Raw genomic sequence first — 23,293 nt, forward strand, 5'->3', positions numbered from 1 at the left:
ACTTATAAAATTTTAAAAATTATACTGTTGCATCCTAACAAGAACAGGCTTAATATTAATCTTATTATTTATACCTGGTTCATTATCTGCATAGAGCCTAATTATCCACTCATACTCTTTATTTTCTAGATAATTATTCAGGTCCCACCCCTCACATCTTTATATACATTTTCTATTACTCTAAAGGTAAAAGTATGGTCTATTCCATTATCCAATATGTGTTTACATAGTGCATTTTTATCATTTTTTCCTTCTAATGTCAGATTTATGTTCTATTATGCGGTCTTTTAGCCTCCTTGTCGTTTTCCCTACATAACATGATCTACATTTCTTGCAGGTAGCTTAATAGACTACATTTACACTATTACAAGTTGCTACACAAGAAAAATTAAATATCCAACCAGAAGTAGGATGTACAAACTCCTCACTATTCAATTTTTCTATGTCAACACAACACATACCATACAAGCATAAGTCCCATACTTCTGCCCTATTTTATTTTTAACTTTTGTTGTATCTTTCGGCTTTTCCCGGTTAGGGGTGGCCACAGCGGAACTTCAGTCCGCTAATGATTGGCAGTAGATTTTTACTTACCGACTTGCCAGGCCTGATGCACAACCTTCAATGAAGGTACGCCCATTCACGCATGTCTCCACGCAGAAGACGCTTTAGCTGAGAATCGAACAGAACAACGTCTTACTTTGAGGCGACAATGCTACCGCAGCACCACCACTGCAGCCTAGCTTTTAAAATCCTTACAACAAAGTTTTCTCTTTAAGCTTTTTAAATTCTTATATGAGAAAAATGGTTTAAAATCTATTATATTATGTAGTTCAGGTAAAGCTAAAAGAATTACCCAATTTTTCTCTATTATTTTCTATAATTCTTTTGTTCTTAAATGATATGTAGTAACATATCTAGTCTTATTATTTTCTGAAACTCTTGCTATTGTTTGCTTTCCTTGACTAAAAATTGGTCTTGAATCCTCACTTCTAGCTACCTTTACTTTTTCTGCCATTTCCATAACATCTTTATCATTATACCCACTATTAACAAACTCTTTTATCATATTATTCATTTGAGATTCAAACATTGTCTCATCAGTATTCATCTTACTTACTTTATACAACTGGGCCTTTATTACTCCTTTAAAGACGTAGGGGGGTGTGCATACTTTGCCGATGCAAATATCTGTTAGGCTGTACTTCTTTCCTATGCACACTTGTATGAATAATATTTTACTTTTTCTTCAGTAGCACATCTAAAAATACAATACTATCAGGAGAACAATTCATTTTAAAATTAAGAAATTTTGTAGTATTCTTTAAATAGGCCACTTATTTTAACAATTTTTCCATGCTCCCATTCCATATATAAAAAACAAACGCACAGAATATCCTCTGATATTTAACTCTGAACCAGTTTTGCCTATTTAATTTAGCTAAATGTATTTAAATAAACAAAAACGAAAAATAAGATTTAATTTTGTTGATCAGTAGGATCCTGCAAAGACCTAGAACTGCATTTATATTGAATGTGAGAAATCTGACCAGGACACTGGTAAGACTTCTACAGTGTTTATTCTAGAAGGAGTTTGACAGCACTTTTAGGTAGTGAAATGTTTAGATTCCGTGACAACTGATACAAGTAAAGCAGATTATAAACAATAGAAAAACACTGGCTGGGATATATCTGATTTACTAGTAGGTCTGCCTGATTTGTAGTTTTCCAGCCTCATGGATAAAACTGCAGCAGGATTTGGGAAAACAGAAGCTCTCAGCATGAACCATCATGCTCAAAAATCATGTTTTACAAAATAAAAGTCAAAGCAACACGGCATAAATGAACTATGCAAGTCACTTTGTGAGGCAGAGAAGGCAGCATGGTGGTGTATTAACATCTGATAGCCCTGAACTATACAGCTGGGTGCAAGTTATTTTGTGAGACAGAGAAGGCAACATGGTGTTGTGTTAATATCTGCTAATCCTGTACTATACAGCTGGGTAAAGTGGTTTGGTAAAGATCAGTCAGAATAGCCAATGCGTATAACAACCGTGGCAGAAAAAGTGTTCTGACATTTGCTACCTTAGTCTCATAAATTGCTTACAGTTTATCCTGGCATAATACTGCCAGACTGTTACTGATTGTTTTCAACAAAAATTTACCTTGAATACTAAATACATGCATGCAGGTACAGTTTGTATTACAGCATTACTTAGAAAAGTTAAGGGAATTGAATTTGACATTTTCTTCAGATAGGCATTTGAAATGTCCAATAATGACACTGCTGTTTTATTGATAAAATTTGTTCTGAAATGTATAAAAAATGCATAGCTAAGAAAGGTTACAAAATGTTCTAGCAAATCTACCTTGAATACCAAATACTTGCATGTCGGTACAGGCTTCTTATACGTATATCTGGGAAGAGTTTGCCATTCCTGACATTGATGACCTGAGCAACAAGATCTCCAGCATTTGCACTACTTCCTGTTCATTTGACCCATGTCCCTCTCAGTTTGTTTTGGCATCTCTTGAAGTCATTGGTCCATTAACTCTTGAAATCACCACCTTTCTTAGGCTTTGTGTAATTCCAACATGCCTAAAAGAAGTATTTGTGGCTGCAATTCTTAAAAAGGCTGGACTGTATTCTGATGGCCTTGACAACTATCATCCAACATCTAACCTCCCCTTTTTGGGAAAGGTTCTTAAGAAAGTATTCTGCCTTCAACTGGAGTATTTTTTATTTGTTCAGGCCATCTTAGACCCATTGCAGTATAGTTTTAGAGAAAGACACAGAGCTGAGACAGCTCTTACTGGAGTATTTAATGACCTCCTAGTTGAAAGAGACCAATGTGACTATTTTATCTTGGTCCTTTTGGATATCTCATCAGCATTTGATTTAGTGGGCCATTCTATTCTTTTAGACAGACTACAGCATTACTTGTGACCTTTCCACTGCTGCCCTGAACTGGTTTGCTTATTACCTGATAGGTCACATTCAGAGGATTGTTTTTGGTGTGAATTCCTCCTCCCCCTACCCTCTAGATTGTGGGATTCAACAGAGCTCTATTCTTGGTCCACTATTATTTACCATCTATCTATTATCACTTGAAGACTTTCTTCTTTCAAGAGGTATGCAATATCATTGCTATGGTGATGACAGACAGCTTTACCTTTCATAATGTCAGGATTCAGTGTTTTGCCTTACTTCCTTTTCTTATGACTTGGAACTTATCCATGATTGGATTGTCAGTAACAGTTCCAAATTCAATACTTTTAAAATCATATCAATTAGTATTCACACCACCTTTAGGAACCCTTCCATTCCCTTCCAATTTTGATGCCTGATATTCAGTAGCATTGCAACAAGCTGAATTTTCTGTCTAATGTATGGGATCTTGGTGTAGTTTTGAAGACTGGCTGATGTTTAAAGACCATGTTTCAGCAGTTGTCAAGTCATTTTGTTTCCATCTTTAGAATATCTCCTTGATCAAGCATCTTATTCTTCCCAGTGACCTCCCTACTGTGGTTCATGCTCTGATTTCTTTATCTTTAGATAATTGTAATTCTTTACTTGATGGTCTCCCTGATTCTGGGCGTGCACTTTTGCATCTTATTCAAAATGCTGCTGTACACCTATTATCTGGTGTTCCAAGACATTACCATATCACTGTCTTCCAGTCAGATACAGCATTATGTGCACAACTCTTCTTATGCTGTACCTTTCTCTTCATAATCATGGGCCACCATATTGTTTGAAGGACCTTTTACATATTCTTGTCCATTTCGTTTCAGCTCACAGAAACTTCTTTCTATTCCATTTTATAGTCTGGACTCCTCTAGCTTAATTCTTTTAGTTATCAAGGACATGTACTATGGAACCATCTTCCAAGCTGGCTTTGGGAAATACTTACAACTGCAGGTTTTAAAAGTGCTCTTAAAACATATCTGTTTGATGCTGCATTTTCACGATTATATATGTTATTTTTTATGCTTTTATTTTTTGCTTTGATATGGGTAGTGTTTGGGTTCAAGTACTTAAATTCAAATTTGAATTTTGAATTTAGCAACTGACTTGTAAGATTAGTATAAATAAAATAAAGGTGAATATTACACTTTTCAGGAAAAAAAGTTTTACATAATCACACAAAAATTTTGGTTCTCATTACTTGAGTTTGTACATGCTGGAAACTTCTTTGGGAATCCTATGGTGATACATCATGAAACAGTACAGGCTGCCATATTTAGGTCAGGTTTATATGCTGTTCTTTTTCTACCTTAACTAAGTCTAACCCCTGTTTTTGTTTCTACTATGCTGCCTCCTCAGATATGATGCTTATTGTGAAGAAAATTGACCTTATGAAGAAAAAGAAAGAAGAAAACAAGATCACTCATCACACAAATGAGTATGATTATGATGAACTGATAGTCCGCAGAGGACAGCCATTTGACATGAAACTTCAGTTTAACAGACCATACAACCCTGAGACAGATCAAATTTTCTTAGAGCTACAGACAGGTAAGCAAACATTTCCTAGTCTATTACAATGCAAACTGCAAAGCAGTATTCTCAGGCAAGCTATACCAGTGACAGCAACTGGTAATGGGCAATCATGTCCAAGAGCATTATGAGATACATGGCCAGTAAGGAAATGGTTGTCTGCTACTTAATAGCTGCAATGATGTCTTTGTATTCTGCCAATTGTGTGTTCAAAGCCTCAGGTATAGAAAATTGAGACCATTCATAGTTATCAGCACTCTGTCTGTGTGTGTGTGTTTGTGTTTTGTTTGGTAAATAATCTGTAAGCAAATAGCTCAAATGAAACAAAAGTTGTGTAGCTTGGCACTCCCCTCCCCCAGCCCTTGCAGTTGCCATCTTGAATCATTACTTTGTAAAACCCAACCCACTCATTTACAGTTTGTAAGAAAGCAAAGGTACATTATGTAATTAGAGAAGTATACTGATTTCTGAATCTTGGAATTCCAAATGACAGAATTCTACCATCCAATATTTGAAAATACTGGGTGTTTTTTGTGATCTCTGATTTGCAGCAACTCAGATGTACAAGCGTCTTCATGGAAGTTGTTAGTATTAATTACTTGTAGAAGGAGCTTATTAGAAGATCTAAGTTGTCTTGTGTTGGACTGGGTATTAAGTAGGTTTTGTAGTGCTGGACATTTTTCAGGTTGATATACTATCTTGTGGGCTATTATAAGTTGGCAAATGTAAGGAGAATGGGTAATTCCGGCCAGTTAAGTTGTTGTAGTGCAATACAGTGGTGTGCTCTATGTGGGGAGCTGTTAGCAAATTGGGCATTTTTATAATAGTATACTTCAAGTTTAGTTAGTTCATTTTCCTTTAGGTTAGTGAAGATGACAGAGGCATATAGGAGGGGAGACAGTAAATGTGTCCTGACAATAGGTTGCCTGGTGAAATCAGTAAGATATGGTTTGGCTCTATAGGGGGAGCTTAATTTAATGTGAACATTTTTAATGACAGTTGCCAGATGTTTATCAAATTTAAAGTTGTTATCAATTGTGATACCAAGAAGTTTGGTGTGTGATACTGGTTCAGTCTTGGTGTTCTTTAATGAGTAGATTTGGAAAGGTGAGTGTTGGTTTGAGGGTTTATTGTTTAAGAATATCTTTAGTTTTCTTTTAATGGGGTTCATGATTGTGAGCTAGCAAGTCACGATTCTACAGCAGTGAAATAGAATTGTTTTTTTCATGAAGTTCAGAGAGGGAGGGAGCTGCACATATAAGTGTGGAGTCATCTGCATATTTTATAATTTTTGCTAGGTCAGTAGCAGAATGGAGCTTGGTAGTAAAAATGTTAACTAGGAGTAGGCCTAAGATTGATCCCTGTGGTACACCTAGTGTAACGAGTAATATAGTAGAGAATTCATTGTGCCATTTTACTGCTTGTTAGTAATCTGATAAATAGTCATGGAACCATTGAAGGGCAGAGTGGCTTAGTTTAAGAGACAGGAGTTCTTGTAGAAGTTTTTGGTGGGTGACTATATCGAATGCTTTGGACATGTCTAGCAATATTGAGGAATCTAGTTGACCATTGTTGCTAAGGTGTTTAATGGTGTCTGTAAAGCTTAATAGTGCTGTGGTGGTGATATGGTTAGGTCAAAAGCCATGTTGGGTGTTAGTTAAGAGATTGTTTGAGAGTAGATGAGTCATGAGTTGCGAGTGGATGCATTTTTCTAAGATTTTAGATAGGGGTGATAGAATCGCAATAGGTCTATAATTAAAAAGGTCAGTATTGGTTCCCCCTTTGTGCGGCGCTATTATGTAGGATGTTTTCCAGATTTTGGGTACATGGAGTTCATTTATGGAACGATTAATTAGTATTCAGATTGGATAGGCTCATATGGTGATTTGGATAACATGAGAATGAGGACTATATTAAAATAGGAAACGGCATACAAAGAGTAAATGAAAAAGAGTTAGATTAAGGAGAAAGAAAAGAAATTACAGAATTATGGCAACAACATATGAGAGATGTTTGTGAAAATTGGACAATATGGTGGATTAAATTCAAAAAGAAATACAAAAAAGTATTTTTAGAGTATATAGAAAAGAAAAGGAAAAAAGAAAAAAAATGGAATACAAAATATTAAGCCAAACATATTTAAGGACTTGATACAGAAGAAAAATCCTTTTATGAAAAAGAAAAAATAATTATACAGAAGAAATCAAGATAATGTTAATAAATTATTGTATAAGCAAAAATATTGCTTCCAAGGAAAAATGAAGTAGCCCCACACTTATGTAAGATAATAAAAGAAGGAAAGATAGAAAGAGAAGTAAAAATAAAGAAAGGAAACATATTAAAAAACAAGGAGAAATATATGAAAAAGTAAAGAATATGTATTAGATTTATATAGTAAAAAAATTAACATAGAACAAATTTATAATGGTGAAAAATTAAATAAGGAAGATAATGAAAATTTAGAGTGAAAAATAAATATAAATGAGTTGAATGAAATCTAGAAATATATTAACGTTAATTAAGCTACAGGTTTGGACGAAAGTGAATATAGTATGTATAAAGAAATGTATGACTGGTAAAAATGGTGTTTATAGAAGTAATGAATGAGTGACTAGAAAGAGGAATTAAGTATAAAGAAATCTGCATGGGTGTGATGAAATGTATATTAAAGAAAAGAGACAAAGATGAAATAAAAAAACTGAAAACCAACTACACTGAATAACACAGATTATAAAATTTTCATGAGAATAGTAACTAAAAGACTACAATGTAAAATAGAAAAATTATATGATCAGAATATGTCTGGGAGAAAAGGAAAGGAGAGTCAAGACCTATTGTGGATAATAAGGGAAGTAACTGATATTATTAATAAAAAAAGGAAATAAAAATCATGATAGGTGATGTCAGTAAGGCACGTGATAATATTCAGTATAAAGCATTATGGGGAATTTTACAACCATACAACACAAGTGAAAACATATTACAAGAAATTAAATCAATATATGAAAAGAATTATGTTAAATTGAACATAAATTGTTTGATTAGGGAAGATTTGAAAATAGAGTGTGATATAAAACAGGGATGTCCTGCAAGCAGTATGATCTTTGCTATAATCATAAACCAAAGTAGCAATGGAAATTAATAAAATGTCAAGTAAGGGAGGGCATAGAATTATGGAGGAGAGAGTTACCAATAATGTATACTTGATGATATTGTAAAAATAGCAAAAAATGAAGTCTGGATGGAAAAAAATTAACAAAAAATTGAGTACACACTTGAAGAAAATAGTTTTAAGCATAAATAAAGAGAAAAGCAAAAGATTTCGGTATGAATGCATTGTAAAAGGTGTGGAATATGATAAAAAGAGTATAAAATAGTACAGAAATAGTATTTGGAAGGGCAGAATATAGAATGAACAATGAGACAAAGTTATTAAAGGAATCAAAGACATGATCACATTCTGGAAGGCATATAGATTTTCATACAAAAAGAAAGCACATTTAATAAACACCATAATAATAGGTAAAATACCTTATATTGCAAATGTTTATATGATGCCAATGAAATATGAAAAAGAAAGTACCCTGACAATTTTTTTCATTTATTTGGGGGTCAAGATTGAACCTGGTTAAGAGCAGAATTTTGCATATGAAAGATGAACAAGGGGGATTGGGGTTGATAAGTCCAATTGTGCATGCAGCCTCTTTAAGTATGTATAAATTACAAAAAGGAATAATGAAGAATAATAAAGATTTGACAGAAACAATAATGTATTGTAAGTATAGAGAAATTTGGGAAGAAGTGTAAATAAAAAAGAAGTAAAAGTGTTATTAATGAAGAAATGAAATAATTTTACAGTAAAATTGTATTGTGGAAATTAAAAAAAAAGAATGTGATAGAAAAGAACAGGAAAATATGGTATGTTGAGATTATGATAGCCTTTTATTTGATGGATCCATAGAAAGAGTTAGAGATAGATAAGAAGAAAGCTATAATGATGCGATACAGAATTTATAAAAGAGTTTATTTTATTTATTTTATTTATTTTACATTTGTTGACCGGACTAGTCTAGCTGGATACATGTCCGTTTTCAGTAGAGGCCCGGGGAGAAAAGCTCCATGTAGAATACAACAAGCAATATACAATGAAACAATATACAATAAGAACCAAAATTAAGTACAGACTTGAAAAAATATACAGAAGAACATTTGCAAAATACAGTCAAGAAAGAAGTACCAATAAGTTGTATACAAAGACAGTATAGATTAGAGCAGATTTAAAAAGAATAGGGGAAAAACAGTTTATGTTTTTTTTTTTTTTTTTTTTTTGAAATGTTAACTGCTATACTACCAATAAGCATGGCCAGAGCAGTAATTAATGATGAGATACAGGTGTATATAAGAAGAATTCAGTCAAAGATACATAATAAGCAGATCTCGTAGGGAAGGCTAGTTGAGGCAGGAGGTAATTAGTGAGAAGAAACAGCAGTTAGTCAGGGATAGAACAGGAACATAGCCAGTGTGTCATGAGATAAAGCTTGAGCTTCTTTTTGAAATGTGTATGAGACGGGAGAGTTGTGAGTTCAGTGGGTAATAGATTCCATAGCTTACCAATGGTATTACAGAAGAGGGAGTCACCTGCTAAATTGTTGGATCTACAGGTGTTAAACAGAAGTTTATTAGAAGAGCATAAGTTTTTAGGATTGTGGTAGAGGGTAAGTAGGCTTGAAAGTATAGGAGTATTGGAGGGTTGATACAGTGTTTTGTGGGCAATAGTAAGCTGTGAAAAGTGCAGATGGTGTGGAAACTCTAACCAATCAAGTTGTTTAAGATTTAGACAGTGATGGGTATGGAAAGGAGTGACAGCAGCAAATCTGGCAATATTATTATAGGATACAGTCAATTTGTTAATGTTGGTTTTAGAAAGGTTTGTATAAATGGGTGAGGCATAGAGTAGTGTAGAGATGAGATGAGTTCTGGCTATAGCAGTCCTGGCTGCTGGAGTAAGAAAGGGTTTGATTCTATAGATGGATCCAAGTTTCTTGTTGACTGTTTTTATAGTACTGTTAATATGTGTGTCAAAGTTGAGGTTGTTGTCTATAGATATTCCTAGGAGTTTGGTAGATAGGTCTGGAGAGATAGTGGTACCATTGTTAGATGTGAGTGTAAAATGTGTAGGGGTGGACTTGCGGGTTGGGGAGAATAGTAACAGTTTAGTTTTCTTTGGATTTAGTAGGAGGCAGCGGTTTGTAAACCATAGTTCAACAGTATTAAATGCTTTCTGGGTGATGGTCTGCAGTTCAATTTGAGAAGTAGCTGAGCAGATAATAGTGGAGTCATCTGCGTATTGAATGCAGGTTGAATGTGGAATTGCTGACTGAAGATCATTAATATAAATGGAAAATAGGAGCGGCCCTAATATGGAGCCCTGAGGGACACCAAGGGAGATAGGGAGGAGATTAGAAAGATTATTGTGCCAGAGAACCGCTTGTTTTCTGTTATCAAGGTAAGAGTTGAACCATTTGATGGTTAATGGGTCTAGTGATAGAGATTTCATAATATGCAAGAGCAGCTGGTGATGAACCATGTTGAAAGCTTTGGATAAATCAGTGAACACTGCAGAGGAAAGAAAGCCGTTGTTACGATTATTGTTAATACAATCTGTAAATGATAGCAGGGCTGTGGTGGTACTGTGGTGAGGTCTGAAACCATGTTGGCAGTTTTCCAGTAGCTTATTTTGGAGAAGGTGGTTTAGAAGTTGCTTCTGTATACATTTTTCCATAATTTTTGCCAGAGGAGATAGCAAGGCTATAGGACGAAAGTTGGAGAATTCATTAGAGTTCCCACCTTTGTGTAAAGGAATAATATAAGAAATTGTCCAGATGGACGGGATATTTCCTTCACTAATGGTTCTGTTGATAAGGATAGATATAGGGTAGGCAATGGATATGGCTCCAATTTGGAGGTATTCTCCTGGGAGTTGGTCAGCAGAAGGGGTAGAAGGTTTAAGTTTTAGTAGAAGTGAGCATATACTGGAAGTAGACACTGGTTGCATTTGAAAGGATGGAGGAGGATTTAGAGATGAATTAAGCAGATTTGTGATGTCAGGTGAAAGATGGCTGGCAAGAGATTGGATGGCATTGGTAAAGAAGGCATTAAAGGAGTTGGCAGTGTGAATGGGATTATCTGGGTTGGAGCCTAGAGGGTTAGGGGTGGTTGAATGTCCTGGGTGAAGAAGTTTGTTGATACTGTTCCAAAACATTTGAGGTTTATTTTGATGGGTTTGCTGTATTTGGAGGTAAAAGTTCTGTTTATCTAGCACTATGGCTTTTTTAGTAATATTTCTTAGTTGTTTGAAAATTAAGTAATCTAATGGATTTTTAGTAGAACGCCATTTGACCCAGGCTTTGTTTCTCAAACGGATTTTATGCCTTGTAGAATTTGAGAGCCAGGGTGCTGGTTTAGCTTTGCATCTAATAGAGCGTAATGGTGCATGGTGGTTCAGGATGGTTAAGAATGTAGTATTAAAATAGGCTACAGCTTCATCAAGTGGAAGATATTTTAGTGGTGTCCAATTACATTGTTTAAGTTCTGTCAGGAATGGATCATGGTTAAATTGTTTTTGGCAACAAACAGTTCTGGCAGTGCTGGGAAGAGTGAGGTTGGTTTTAGATCTAATAAAGTAGGTTAGGGAATGGTCACTTAGATCATCTGGGAGGGTCCCTACTTTGTAGGTTTGTAGAGGATTATTAGTGAGTATCCATTCCAAGGTAGTTTCTTTGTTGTTGGGTTTGTAAGTTCTGGTAGAGGAGTTAATGGTTTGTGTAAAGCCATATAAGTTAATATGGGTGGAAGGGTGTATACTATTACAGGACTACCAATCAATATTGACGTCTCCTAAAATTATAGTTTCTTGTGGGAGGTTGATAGTAATAAAATTCAGGATATTTTCAAGGGTATTTATATTGTTTCCTGGTGGAAGGTATAAACAGATGACATTAATAGCTTTACTAGGGTTGACCTGAAGTGTAGTGATGAGTATTTCGGCTTTATCGTCTAAAGGTGGGTTACGGTCAATGATGCTGACTTGTAGTTTGGTTTTGTGGAGGATAGAGACCCCTCCTCCCTTTTTAGTAGTACGGTCTTTTCTGATGATATTATATCCTGGAGGGGTTACTTCGTTATCTTTGATTGAAGGTTTAAGCCAAGTTTCAGATAGGCATAGGATATCGAATTGGTGGACATCTAGGAGGGCATGTAGGTGTGGGATTTTATTATTAATGTTCCGTATATTAAGATGTGCTATAAGGAGAGAGTTAGCTGGCTTGGAAGGGGTTGTGGAGCTACTGGTAATAAGAGTACATTTATCAGTGGTAGAGGTATGGTTAGGACCAGGGTTTGGGTGTATGTCTCCATCTAGTAGGGAGTGAAGGTATGTGATGTGTTTATGGTAAAGTAACTTGTAAGAATATTTAGGTAGTTTTTTATTATTGGGATTGGTATATTTAATGGGTTCTAGTCTATGATATTTGGGAAGTATGTAGTTGGGTGTAGATGTAATGTTTAGGGAGTTTGGAGTAGTGGCTAGTGGTAATGTAGAAGTATGTTTAGAGGGAAAGGGGGTGGAGGAGAGAAGTGGTTGTTCATAAGAAGTTAAGAGATAGGTAGTAAAAAGAGAAGGAAGTAGTGTGATTAAGAGAAGTAGCTGAATTAGGAGTAGGGTAGGAGATATTGGCATTGTAGAGTTAATAGATGACAGTTGAATGAGGGGTGTGGTAGGTAAGTCGATGTAGTGGTGTCTATGGAGATGGGAGTGAAAAACAGAGTAATTTGGAGGTGGGCGTGACTAAAATGGTGTTGTGAGAGGTGTGGTGTGATATGAGCAGTGGTATTGGTGCAGTGATTAGAGGGGGTGTGGTGTAGGAGGAATAAGTGTAGAAGCAGTGGGGGCGGGTGAGAATTGGGGGTAGGGTAGGGGAGCGGACTGAGCCCGCAGGGTGAATGGAGTGGGATAAGACAAGGAGTCCTGTGTCAAGTAAGACAATCAGTGAAATAGAGAGGCAACAGGTGAGTATAAAGGTAGAAAGTGCAGCAGGGAGGAAGAGGCTTGGCAGTGGGAGATTTAGGATGCTTAGAGGGGTAAGTAGAGATAAGAGACACTTTAGGGCACAGTAGGATAGGAAGAGAGAGAGTTAAGCTAGTGTTAGGAATTTAGTAGGGGGTAGCCTAGTACAAGAGAAGCTTTAGTAAAGAGCAGAAGGTAAAGCTAGTAAGATGTGAAAGAAAAGTGTAAAGATGTATAGTAGACAGTGAGTAAAGAGGCGCCACCTAGTGGGTAGTCAACATAATTTCAGAATATGTCACACCTGAGGTAATGCCAGGCTGAGGGAGATGATGAGATGTAGGAGAGGATGCAGTATAGATATGAGCAATTCAGGAGAAAGTATTGGGAAGTAGAGTGTGAGAGAGGCTAGAAGTGGGGATATTGTTAAAGAATGCAATGATTTTTTGTAGAGGTTGTCCATAGGAAAATTACCAGTTGGGGCAAATATGCCATGCAGTAGAAAACAGGATACAATATGTAATAAATATAAAGAATTGGAAACTACAGGACATGTTTTTTTTAAATGTGAGAGAATTTGAAAACTGTGGAAAGAAGTATGTAGACATGATCTGATTAAAAGTTATTTACATTTTGAAATGTTAAACATGGGCATGATAGAGTATGGGTTTTATGGGACAAGATCCCAGAATGAAGCTAAGAAAATGGACAAAATCATATTCTATGTAACATGGACTATATGGAATGAAAGACATAATGAAATCAGATACAATGGAAAATGGATAGTGACAAAAATACTAGAAAAATATGGTTTTGGTTGTGGGTAAAATAGTGGGGGGAAATACTTAAAATGGAAATATCAACATACTGAATGGTGCTAACATATGTAAATATTGTAAATATGTAAAAATATGAATTATATATATGTATACAAATAAAAAACCCTACTCTTGTTGATAGGTGTGTGGGATTTTTTGCATCAATCCTGAGCTAACACCAACTCAAGCAGATGGGGACTTGGTGTAAAGTCTCATCCAAAGGATGTTATCAGTGAATTACTGCCTCCTCTTACAATGATGCTGGCCCCAGAGCCTCCACCTGGGCCAGTAATATAGTAGGAACCCCTCTCCCCAGGAAACCTGATATACAAAAGCTAGTTATTAGCCTCTCAATTGATTCCACCCCTGATTTGTTTTAATGGTATATGGGCTTCTTAGGTGAAGCTGGGTTTCACCTCTGTGCCTCTAAAGTCAGCAGAAGGGTTTGGATCTTCCGCCTCTGAGGAGGATACAGACTCCCTACTGCACATATTGGTCTGTCCCTAGATTAGATGTCCCTCTGAGATCAAGCAGTACTTCCATTTTCCAGTCCTATGAATTCATCCAGCAGAGTATTCTGAAAGTCTCAGGTTCAATTCTCAAATGAGAGCTAAAATTATCCTTTCATTTCTATAATTCTAACAGAGACAGTAGGTAGTAACACCAGCACAATGTACTAAATGTCTTGAGTTCAAGTCCCAAATAAGAACACATATCATCCTTTCACTTCTATGAGTCTAACAGTGCATAAGTAGAGGACTGTTCTCTGTATTTGAATGTGTGCATGTGTGTGTGTGTGTGTGTGTGTGTGTGTGTGTGTGTGTGTGTGTGTGTGTGTGTGTGTGTGTGTGTGTGTGTGTGAGAAGCCCTTTTAAACCAGTGGTCGTAAATGTTTAGTTAGGATCTTTTACCTGGGATAAGGCCTAGTAGACTTACTTGTGTATTTCCAAAGATGGTTTATAAGCTTTGCTTCATGTGATTTACTTAACAGTCATAGATCACACAAGTAAAGGCCTTGTGATTCAAGTCAAGCCAATTCTATACAAAAGTGTGAGTGAAGACTGAATGAAAAAGACTATCTGGGTCTGATATAGACTGCAAACAGCAGCTTGATAATATCATACACTTTCACCTGCAGTGCACACATTCCAGGGTAAGAAGATATTATGTCATTCCTATCCTTGTAAATGGGGAACAGCAAAACTGTTACCTGCCCCACGTACACCACAGTGGAAAGGATGACTACTCCATTTTTTACCTTATGAATAAGCAATAGCAAAGCTGTTACCTGTCTCATGTACACCAAACCACATTAGAAGGGGTGGCCCACACTGCTCCTGACATGTTACTGTATACTAACCATGCTGTCACCTGCTCTGCATTTATTACATTGTAAGGGGAGGTTTACACTGTGCCTGACCTATAATTATTGCAGTTGCTATGTGGTCATGGATAACACTCATACTCTGCTGTTTCTAACAAGTCAGTTCAGAAACCATTTTCAACAAATGTTTCACTAAATGGTTACAGATAGAGTCATTCATAGTCTGCAGCATGTCAGATGTGTGGAATAGTTAGTTGGTTAAGTCTTTACAAAACATTTCTGTTTAGCTGACCTTTCTCTCTGAATCATGGAGCTCTGCCACTGAAGAAATCAAACAAGAGAGAAAGCCTAAGTGCACATCTGTTCAGAAATTGAACCAGATGTAGAAGTGAGGACAATGAGTTCAGTTCCCTGCACATTTCAGACAGAGTCTCATGCAAACACAAATACCAAAGGCTGTTAACAGTCCTCATAAAAGTTTTTTTTGTTGTTTTTAGTTTTGTTCTGGCAACGTAACAGACCTAATTCTCAGCTGAGTTGTGGGGTGTTTCCTGTAAGCTGAGACTCATAACCAATGATTATAGATACTTTATTTATATGCATTTAGCATTTTTAGCCCTATGACACTGATGCCAGACCAACAGCAGCAACTGCAAGTCTGCAACCCATAAGAATTTGCAGAAATAGCTGTTACATAAACATACAGGTCAGAAACGTGCTGTCTGTAATAAATAGTTTGAAACAGCTTTAAACACTGTTATTTACAAATATCCATATGACTGTCAACTGTTAAAGTCATTAGGAGTCCTGAAAGTTTTAATACAGACTGGCAGTACATTTTCTACTTGAACCACCCTCTGAAGGAGCTAACCACTGCAAGATGATTTGTGCAGATGTCTAAATAAAAGTAAAAAGTACAATTGTGGTCACCAAAGTTCTCAGTTCTCTCCGTAAAGTACTGTGCTTCCTCCTGTTTCACGGTGAAATAACTAAAACCAAAATACTGAGAACAAACCCAGGCTATAACCAACATAAATCCAATAAAAAAGAAGACGTAAAGACCATAAATCAAATGATTAACTTTGTCTCCTTTAATTTTACAATCCAGACAAGCGATCAGTATTGAAGCATTTAAATAATAACTGTAAGAACAAAATATTTTGTTTTTAAAAAGCCAAAGTTCATAAATTGCCAAAGTTTGATAAACATAAACATACAGATTGTATTGTATTGCAGTTGCTTATCTAAAAGACTCTATTATTTTTCATTTTAATGGGCTTTACTTTTAATGGGCTTCTCATTTATTTTTATGCTCATTTTTAATTCGTTTAGCTTTTTATGATGATTGGAACATTTATTTGCATGCTAGCTGCTATTTGTTTATTGTTCTCCGAGCTTTTCCGCTTTTCTTTGCTCGCATATACATTTCATGTTTAACCCTATCCTCAGCCCCCTTTTTTATTTGGCCAATAATATCTAATGGTTTTAATTTGTGCATTACTTTGACCAATGATATGAATCTGTATGTTTATGTTTATGGAACTTTGGCTTTTTAAAAACAAAATATTTTGTTCTTACAGTTATTATTTAAATGCTGCAATACTGATCGCTTGTCTGGATTGTTAAATTAAAGGAGACAAAGTTAATCATTTGATTTATTGTCTTCACATTTTTTTTATTGGATTTATGTTGGTTATAGCCTGGGTTTGTTCTCAGTATTTTGGTTATTTCAGATATCTAGATAAGGAAAGTTTGTGATATATTGTGACATACAAACTTGTACATACTAAAAGAACAAATCATTCATGCAGATTGCTTTTACTGAATGCAGTCCCTTAGCAAACAAAGGTTCTTTTATCATGGGATGTCTACTGGAGAGCACCATCACTTATGTAATTCCTATTTAAAACTGGCATGTGTTTGTCTCCTTATTTCACGGGTAGGAAGTTCCATGTTAAAGATGTGCTTTTGCTTAATCGTTAATATTCCATGTATAACCAGTCTGCAAACAGCAGTTAATGCCAGCTGTTGTTTGTAGTTTCATTGCTGTTTTCATGCAAGGCCCATGCATTGCATCAACAATGCTTAACTGTTTTCACTGTATGTAAGGATAAGTGGGTGGCCTCAGTTGTGCCTCTGTTAGTGTTGTCGCCTCACAGCATGAGGTTCTCTGGTTCAATTTTCGGCTGGGGTGCCTTCTGTGTAGAGTCTGCAGTCATGTGGGATTCCTCTGGGTGCTTCAGTTTCTTCCCACATCCCAAAGACATGCTGAAGCTGAATTGGACACTCTAAATTGTGTGTGTGTGTGTGTGTGTGTGTGTGTGTGTGTGTGTGTGTGTGTGTGTGTGTGTGTGTGTGTGTGTGTGCGTACATGCGCGTGCGTGTGAGTGTGCATGTGCGTGTGTGTGTGTGTGTGTGTGTGTGTGTGTGTGTGTGTGTGTGTGTGTGTGTGTGTGTGTGTGTGTGTGTGTGTGTTCAAGCTAGGCTAGGCTAGGCTAGGCACTGGGCTAGCAACTCAACACTGTAAAACACCACTGCCAATCTTTCTCCGGACTGTTGTTCTACTGTGGCGACCCCTAATGGGAAAAGCCGAAAGGAAAAGAAGCTAAGGATAAGTTCTACCTCATGGCTTTTCTGCTTCTGACAGAAGACCTCTGTTGGGTCCAGTCCTGAGTTTTCAGGTTTGTGGTTTAGAAATGCTGCCTTTTTAATGCTATGGAGGGGAAGCTGTTACTGTTCTTAGTAGTCCTGGAATATGTCACTTGAGATTGCATCCATGCTCATTTATGCAGTAACTGAGTAAATTGCTATCCATTTGCCTTAGAATGGTGCAGACATATCAAGTAACTGACTGCCTTCTTTGCATTTATACTCATGTTGTACAATACTAAGTTACATATCTCCACCTTTTTGTATATGCTTTTACTATCTCTTCATGGTCAGACTGCAGAAGAGTGCCTGCTTTAGGACATATCTGAACACAAGAGGGCAGGAACAATGTTTTCCCATCAGAACACACATCTGGATACAAGTCAATCCAAGGTGGCAGAGTTAGCTGGGAGCTACATAGCTGCGGCATCATCAGATCCACATGTGTTTCCCACTGAGATCTTTGTAATATGGCATAAATGACCACAGGGCACATGCTATAGATTCTGCCTCTATCATCCATACCATTTGGCTGCACAGACCTACCCTTTAGTGATCTGATGGTGGGTTCACCCTTGTTTTGATTGATACCCATCATGTTTACCTGGTTTTAATAAACCGTTAAAGAAAAAGAAACTTAGAAAGTGTGGAGAAGGATTGCAAAATTGATTGCAGAAATAGATCCATTGTTGTCATGTGAAAAGAGGATGGGAATGTTTAATTTGGAAAAGAGAGGCTGTGGCATGCTTTGAAGGTATATAGTACTGAGAGGGAACATCATGTTGTGAACATATAGACTACTAAAGGGATATTCTGTGAACAAATAGGGTACTGGTGAGGGACATACTATGAATGCATAGCGTACTGAGGATATACCTGGGGAATGTTTTAAGTACATAGGGTTTTTAGGGGGAAACCTGTGTACATATAGGGTTCTAAGGGCAGGGAGATATAGTGTAAACACAATGGATAATGAGATGGACGTGCTATGAACACACACAATACTGAGTGGAAATGCTTTGACCAGAACGGGTAAAAAAGGTAAGGATAAGAGGTCTAGAACATGAAAGGAAGTAATTGGGGAGAGTCCTGGGTGACAATAAATGAAAGTGGATACAGAACTGATGGAAGGAAGTTCTATTTCAAAGAGAAGTTGATAAAAAATGGAAGAGGTTACCAGAAGACAATGTGAAACTGAGGGGAACGATAAATGTAGAGTAGCATGTCACACACAGAATGAAAGTGGAAATGAAATGAGAGTCATCATGATGGAGCTGACTGCAGCACACAGACAGACAGACAGAATACACAGACATGTTAGTATCTTTCAGTTTGCACAGTCATATATTTGAAAGTACAGTGTGGTCCTATCCCATCCTCTACTGCCAGTTGTTTAATTGGCATGTTTCGTTAGCAAATGACATTAGTGAGTCACATTCAGGTTGTACATCCCACCTTGTCTGAAAAGGATTTCTAGGCCAAATAAGTAAATCTGCAGCAGGAATCCTTTTTGTTAGCCACTTTCTCTTTATTCAGGAACTCAGTAGGTCAGTGCATAGCCTCTGCTTAGTGTTGTCAGTGTGGCAACTGGTAGCCATACTGTAAACAGCCTTCTTTGTAGCTGATTAAGACTGCCTCAGTCTTCATTCCTTACCTAATGCATCAAGGCATGGGAGTATCTAACCTTCTGTAATACCTGTTTTTACATCAGTCTTCCAGTTAAATGGATTGCAGCCTTGGTAGAATACTTGCATGATTTACCCAAAGTCATACAGAAAATATGTAGGCCTCAACTGAAGTACCAAGTCCATTTCTGAGACCCTTCAGGGTGAAGAGCCATACGTTTTAGAGAGACTTCAGAGTGAGAATGAATAATTTTGAAGGGTCTGGTTTGTGTGATGTATGAAGAAAAGGGTGAATAGGACTGAACTGTAGTGTTTAAAACAGAGGAAATGTGGATAAAGTGATTACAGAGGCGTGTGAGGGAAAAGAGATGAATGAAAAGGATAATGCAAGAAGGAATGGTGACTAGGTTAATGAGTCAGTAAAGTGATTACAGGGAGTGTGAGACAGCAGAGATGGGTGCAAAGAAAAGATTAGGAAGGAAATGCATTATCTTCAGCTGTGAGGATCCCAAATCAGCCCGGACATAAAATAAGTAATTCTTCACAGAGCGCTAGCAAAGTAAAATGAGTACTAAACTGGGATATTTGTTAAAAAAAAACAGTGGATTAGTATAAAAAGGTGTATCTGACATATGTGGCATACCTGAGGAGGAGTGGTTGGAGGGATCCATATGCAATAGCTGAATGGGGGGGGGGGGCAGTTCCAACAGTCCAGTATATGTGATAGACTAAACACACCATTATTTAATTTTAAGTGTGTATCTCATTCCCATGTTTTCCTAATAGCATAGGTCAGTTGAAAAGAAGAAAATAGCCCAAAGTAACAAGAGTTTATCAGTCAAAATAAAACATTGAGTTGGCTTCTACTAATGTTATAAGTCTGTCCAGAATCCGTTATTTAATTGTGTACGTTATACTTCCTCACACTGAGAAACAAGAAAAGCATTGCTTGCTACAACCTGACATTTACTGTGTTGGTCTGTCTCACTGTTATTGCAGGCACTACCCGCAGGTAACAAAGGGTACCCTTATCATTGTACCACTTGTAGAGGAGCACAATCGTATGGAATGGGGTGCCAAAGTCACGCAGGCATCAGGCAATCATGTAACACTCTCTGTCAACTCTTCACCTGAAGCTGTTATTGGCAAATTTCAACTGTCAGTGAGAACACGGGGACCTGGTGGGGAACTGAAGACACCATCTGCCCCAGAAAATAGCATCTACATCCTCTTCAATCCCTGGTGTGAAAGTAAGTAACTGTGTTTGTACTTCATTGAAGAGAAACTGTAGCTTTGGAATACATGCAATGACTGTAAGCAAGGAGGGTTGTAGTCTTAGAATAGCACAAGGGCAGTGCAGTCTTACAGGGCATAATACTAGGCTATGATGAGATGTGAGGACAGGCTAATATAACTATCAATGGAATCCTCCCTTACATAGTGTGGCTGTGCCTCCTAGGTTGGACAAGCATTTGGTGAAGAAATGTTGGTGACATGTGTCCAGTGGCTGTTATTAATTTAAATGGTACAAATCAGTTAAACTACAAGTAAGATAATGACAAAACACTAATAAAAAAAGTAAACAAAAATATAAAGTTCAGATCATGTCTCTGAGCTAATGACTTACTGTCATGAAAACACAGGGTATATGTATACACACACACACACACACACACACACACACACACACACACACACACACACACACACACACACACACACACACACACACACAGACTATACTTCTAAAATATTTTGGGTCTGTTCCTCATAAAACTTGTGTTTTTCTGGCAAATCATTGAGGATAGAAATCACTATATAATAAAGTATGTTTGAGTTTCAGCCTTCATGTCTTCAGAAAATGTATACGAATGCAAAACCATTTATTCTAGCAAGTTTCTAAGTTTAGAACATCAATATTTAAAATTTGTCCCTGATTTTGGGTCTTTGTCCTAATCCCATTATTTTTGTCCAGATTTCTTGCACTTAGAGGGTGAGAGATATCACACACACACACACACACACACACACACACACACACACACATGCACACATGAACCACGCATGCATGCAGACACATACACACACACAAAAGATGTGACAAAAATAGTGAACATGAGTTTGCAACAAGCAGGTTTCTACCACCTGGGGGTGTTCACGATATCACAGAATGAGATACAGGTGTGACAGTGAATGTTTTCTCCACAGAAACATATCACAAGTCAGCAAGCAAGTTATTTTTAAATTGAATAGATTTTATTTTCCATAGCTGATATATAGCTGTTTTTTTTAGTCTGAAAAGCACATCTGTCAGCTCCCTTGCACAAAAAGTTATAGCAGGCTCCTGGCACCCTTGAAGATGATAACTGCTGTCTTACATTTGCAGAGAAAGTGTTAATGGTTTGTGGCACTCAGCTTTCAAACATGAGTATGGATATAATGACTCTCTAGCTAGCCTATTTTAAGTATGAAATGTCACATCCTAAATAGGTGCTCTACATTTTCATATCCTCTTACGTTTATGTAACATAATGCTCAGACACATAGGACAGTTTTGTGCCAAGTGCACTGGTTCAGAGTGGCAGGGTGTACTTAATATGAGGAGTATGACAATGTGAGATATTGCCAGCTATGCCAGGAGAAGTGGGGCAATGGATGTGTAACATACGCCAGCCAGTGAGGAATTATATGTCATTTGTATATCAAACTGATTTGTGCAGATGCTTGTGTTGAAAAAGGCATTTGTAAAGCTGATTGTAATAAAAATGTACCAACAGTGTGCCCTGCTGGACAGAAAAAGAAATATATATGCATTATTGTAACTTTTTAAATGTGTATGTTTTAACAGAGGATACGGGAAGAGAAGAGGTTAATCTCAAACTTTGAAAATGCTCTGAAATTAAATTACTGGGCCTAGGCCATAAAGATGTTGTCTTATAGTTCTCAATGCAGCCAGAGACAAAAAGTCTATTCTAGGAAGCTTCTTGCATTGTCATTTGGGTGAACAAATTGCTATTCTTGAACGGTGGAGGTTTGAAATTGTTATATGACTTCTAGGAGCTGCAGCAGATATTAGCAAGGCTCCCTGTGTGTGTATTATTGACGCATAGGTAATAAATACTGGCAGGTTATAAGAATGGGGGGTTTCATGGGAACCAGAGGTCAGATGACCAGATGTATGTGATCCAGGTGAGACTGAAGTCTCAGGGGCACTCTGTTTTTGTAACTACAAAGAAGGATCTCTCACCTACTTCATCTTGCCTTGCTCTGGTAAGAAACCAGGGCATAATAATTATTTAGATCAGTCAGGAAAATATAGGGAGATTGGTTAAGTATTGTTTTTTCTGTAACTGTGTGAACCTGTCCACCTGTGTTATTTTTAATATTTCCTGTGAATGAAACTCTGGTGTTTATTGTAAATAGATATTTAGTATTTTCATATTCTTTTATTATTTATTATTAAATATATTTAAACTTTTTATTGTAGCTGGTCATTTAGAGAATATTTTAACCTTTGAGAGCACTTATATCTATTGGTGACACTGTGGCCACTCCTGAAAACCTGGTTGTTTGTCCAACATTAAAATTTGTATTAATATTAATTTCACACAGTATAATTGGGTACCCTTGCAAGAGCCTTAGAGTAGCTGGCTTTGGGGTGTTTGGTGGCAGGGTAACTGCCTGATAGTCTGGGCAGAAGAGGACATAGTTAGTAAATCTGTGCCAGCCTTTCCCAGGTGTGTGTGTGTGTGTGTGTGTGTGTGTGTGTGTGTGTGTGTGTGTGTGTGTGTGTGTGTGTGTGTGTGTGTGAAAATCAAATCTCAAATTGTGTGTGTGTCAGCTACTTGGAGCAGAGACACGAAGCACTGGTTTTGCAGAGAGGGTGCTGGAGGACTTGGCTTGGACACTCAGCCAAGGTCTTAGCTGTACAATTGTGCCAGGCGGGAGCTTTAATGGGGACTTGGGGAGAGACAGAGAGAAAAATCCAGACCCCGGGCTGAGTGTGTTCCCTGTGTGCTTTTAAAGGAAATTGTACTTGATGCAGAGAGCTGCATCTGGAAATACTATGTGTCTCCATTTTTGTCCCAGGTGAACGTCCCTCTCCAGTGCCTGTTGTGAGGATTCAGACTCCTTGATTACTGGCCCAGAGTGGGGATGCCACAAGAAGGACAATGTATTTTGATGTCAGATGCTTTGTTTGGAGGTGTTAAGATGCCTTTTGCCCAACTGCAGTATCACTGGCTGTAAATATTTTTTAAGAGTTGAGAATAGGTACATGAAGAACTTGGAATGACTCCGTAAGAAAATGAGCCG

General features: G+C 37.1%; 1 protein-coding gene across 1 annotated transcript in view; it reads left to right on the top strand.

The window, feature by feature from the left end:
- Positions 1 to 23,293, top strand: part of LOC122790742 (protein-glutamine gamma-glutamyltransferase K-like) — a 134,374-nt gene that overhangs the window by 45,874 nt on the left and 65,207 nt on the right. The window contains exons 3-4 of the mRNA XM_044058336.1: positions 4,328 to 4,523; positions 19,979 to 20,229. Coding sequence (XP_043914271.1) covers positions 4,328 to 4,523; positions 19,979 to 20,229 — 447 coding nt within the window. The remainder of the gene's footprint in view (positions 1 to 4,327; positions 4,524 to 19,978; positions 20,230 to 23,293) is intronic.

This window comes from Protopterus annectens, chromosome 16.part0 (assembly GCF_019279795.1).
Source record: "Protopterus annectens isolate FY-2018-M chromosome 16.part0, PAN1.0, whole genome shotgun sequence".
Classification (NCBI taxonomy): Eukaryota; Metazoa; Chordata; order Ceratodontiformes; family Protopteridae; genus Protopterus; species Protopterus annectens.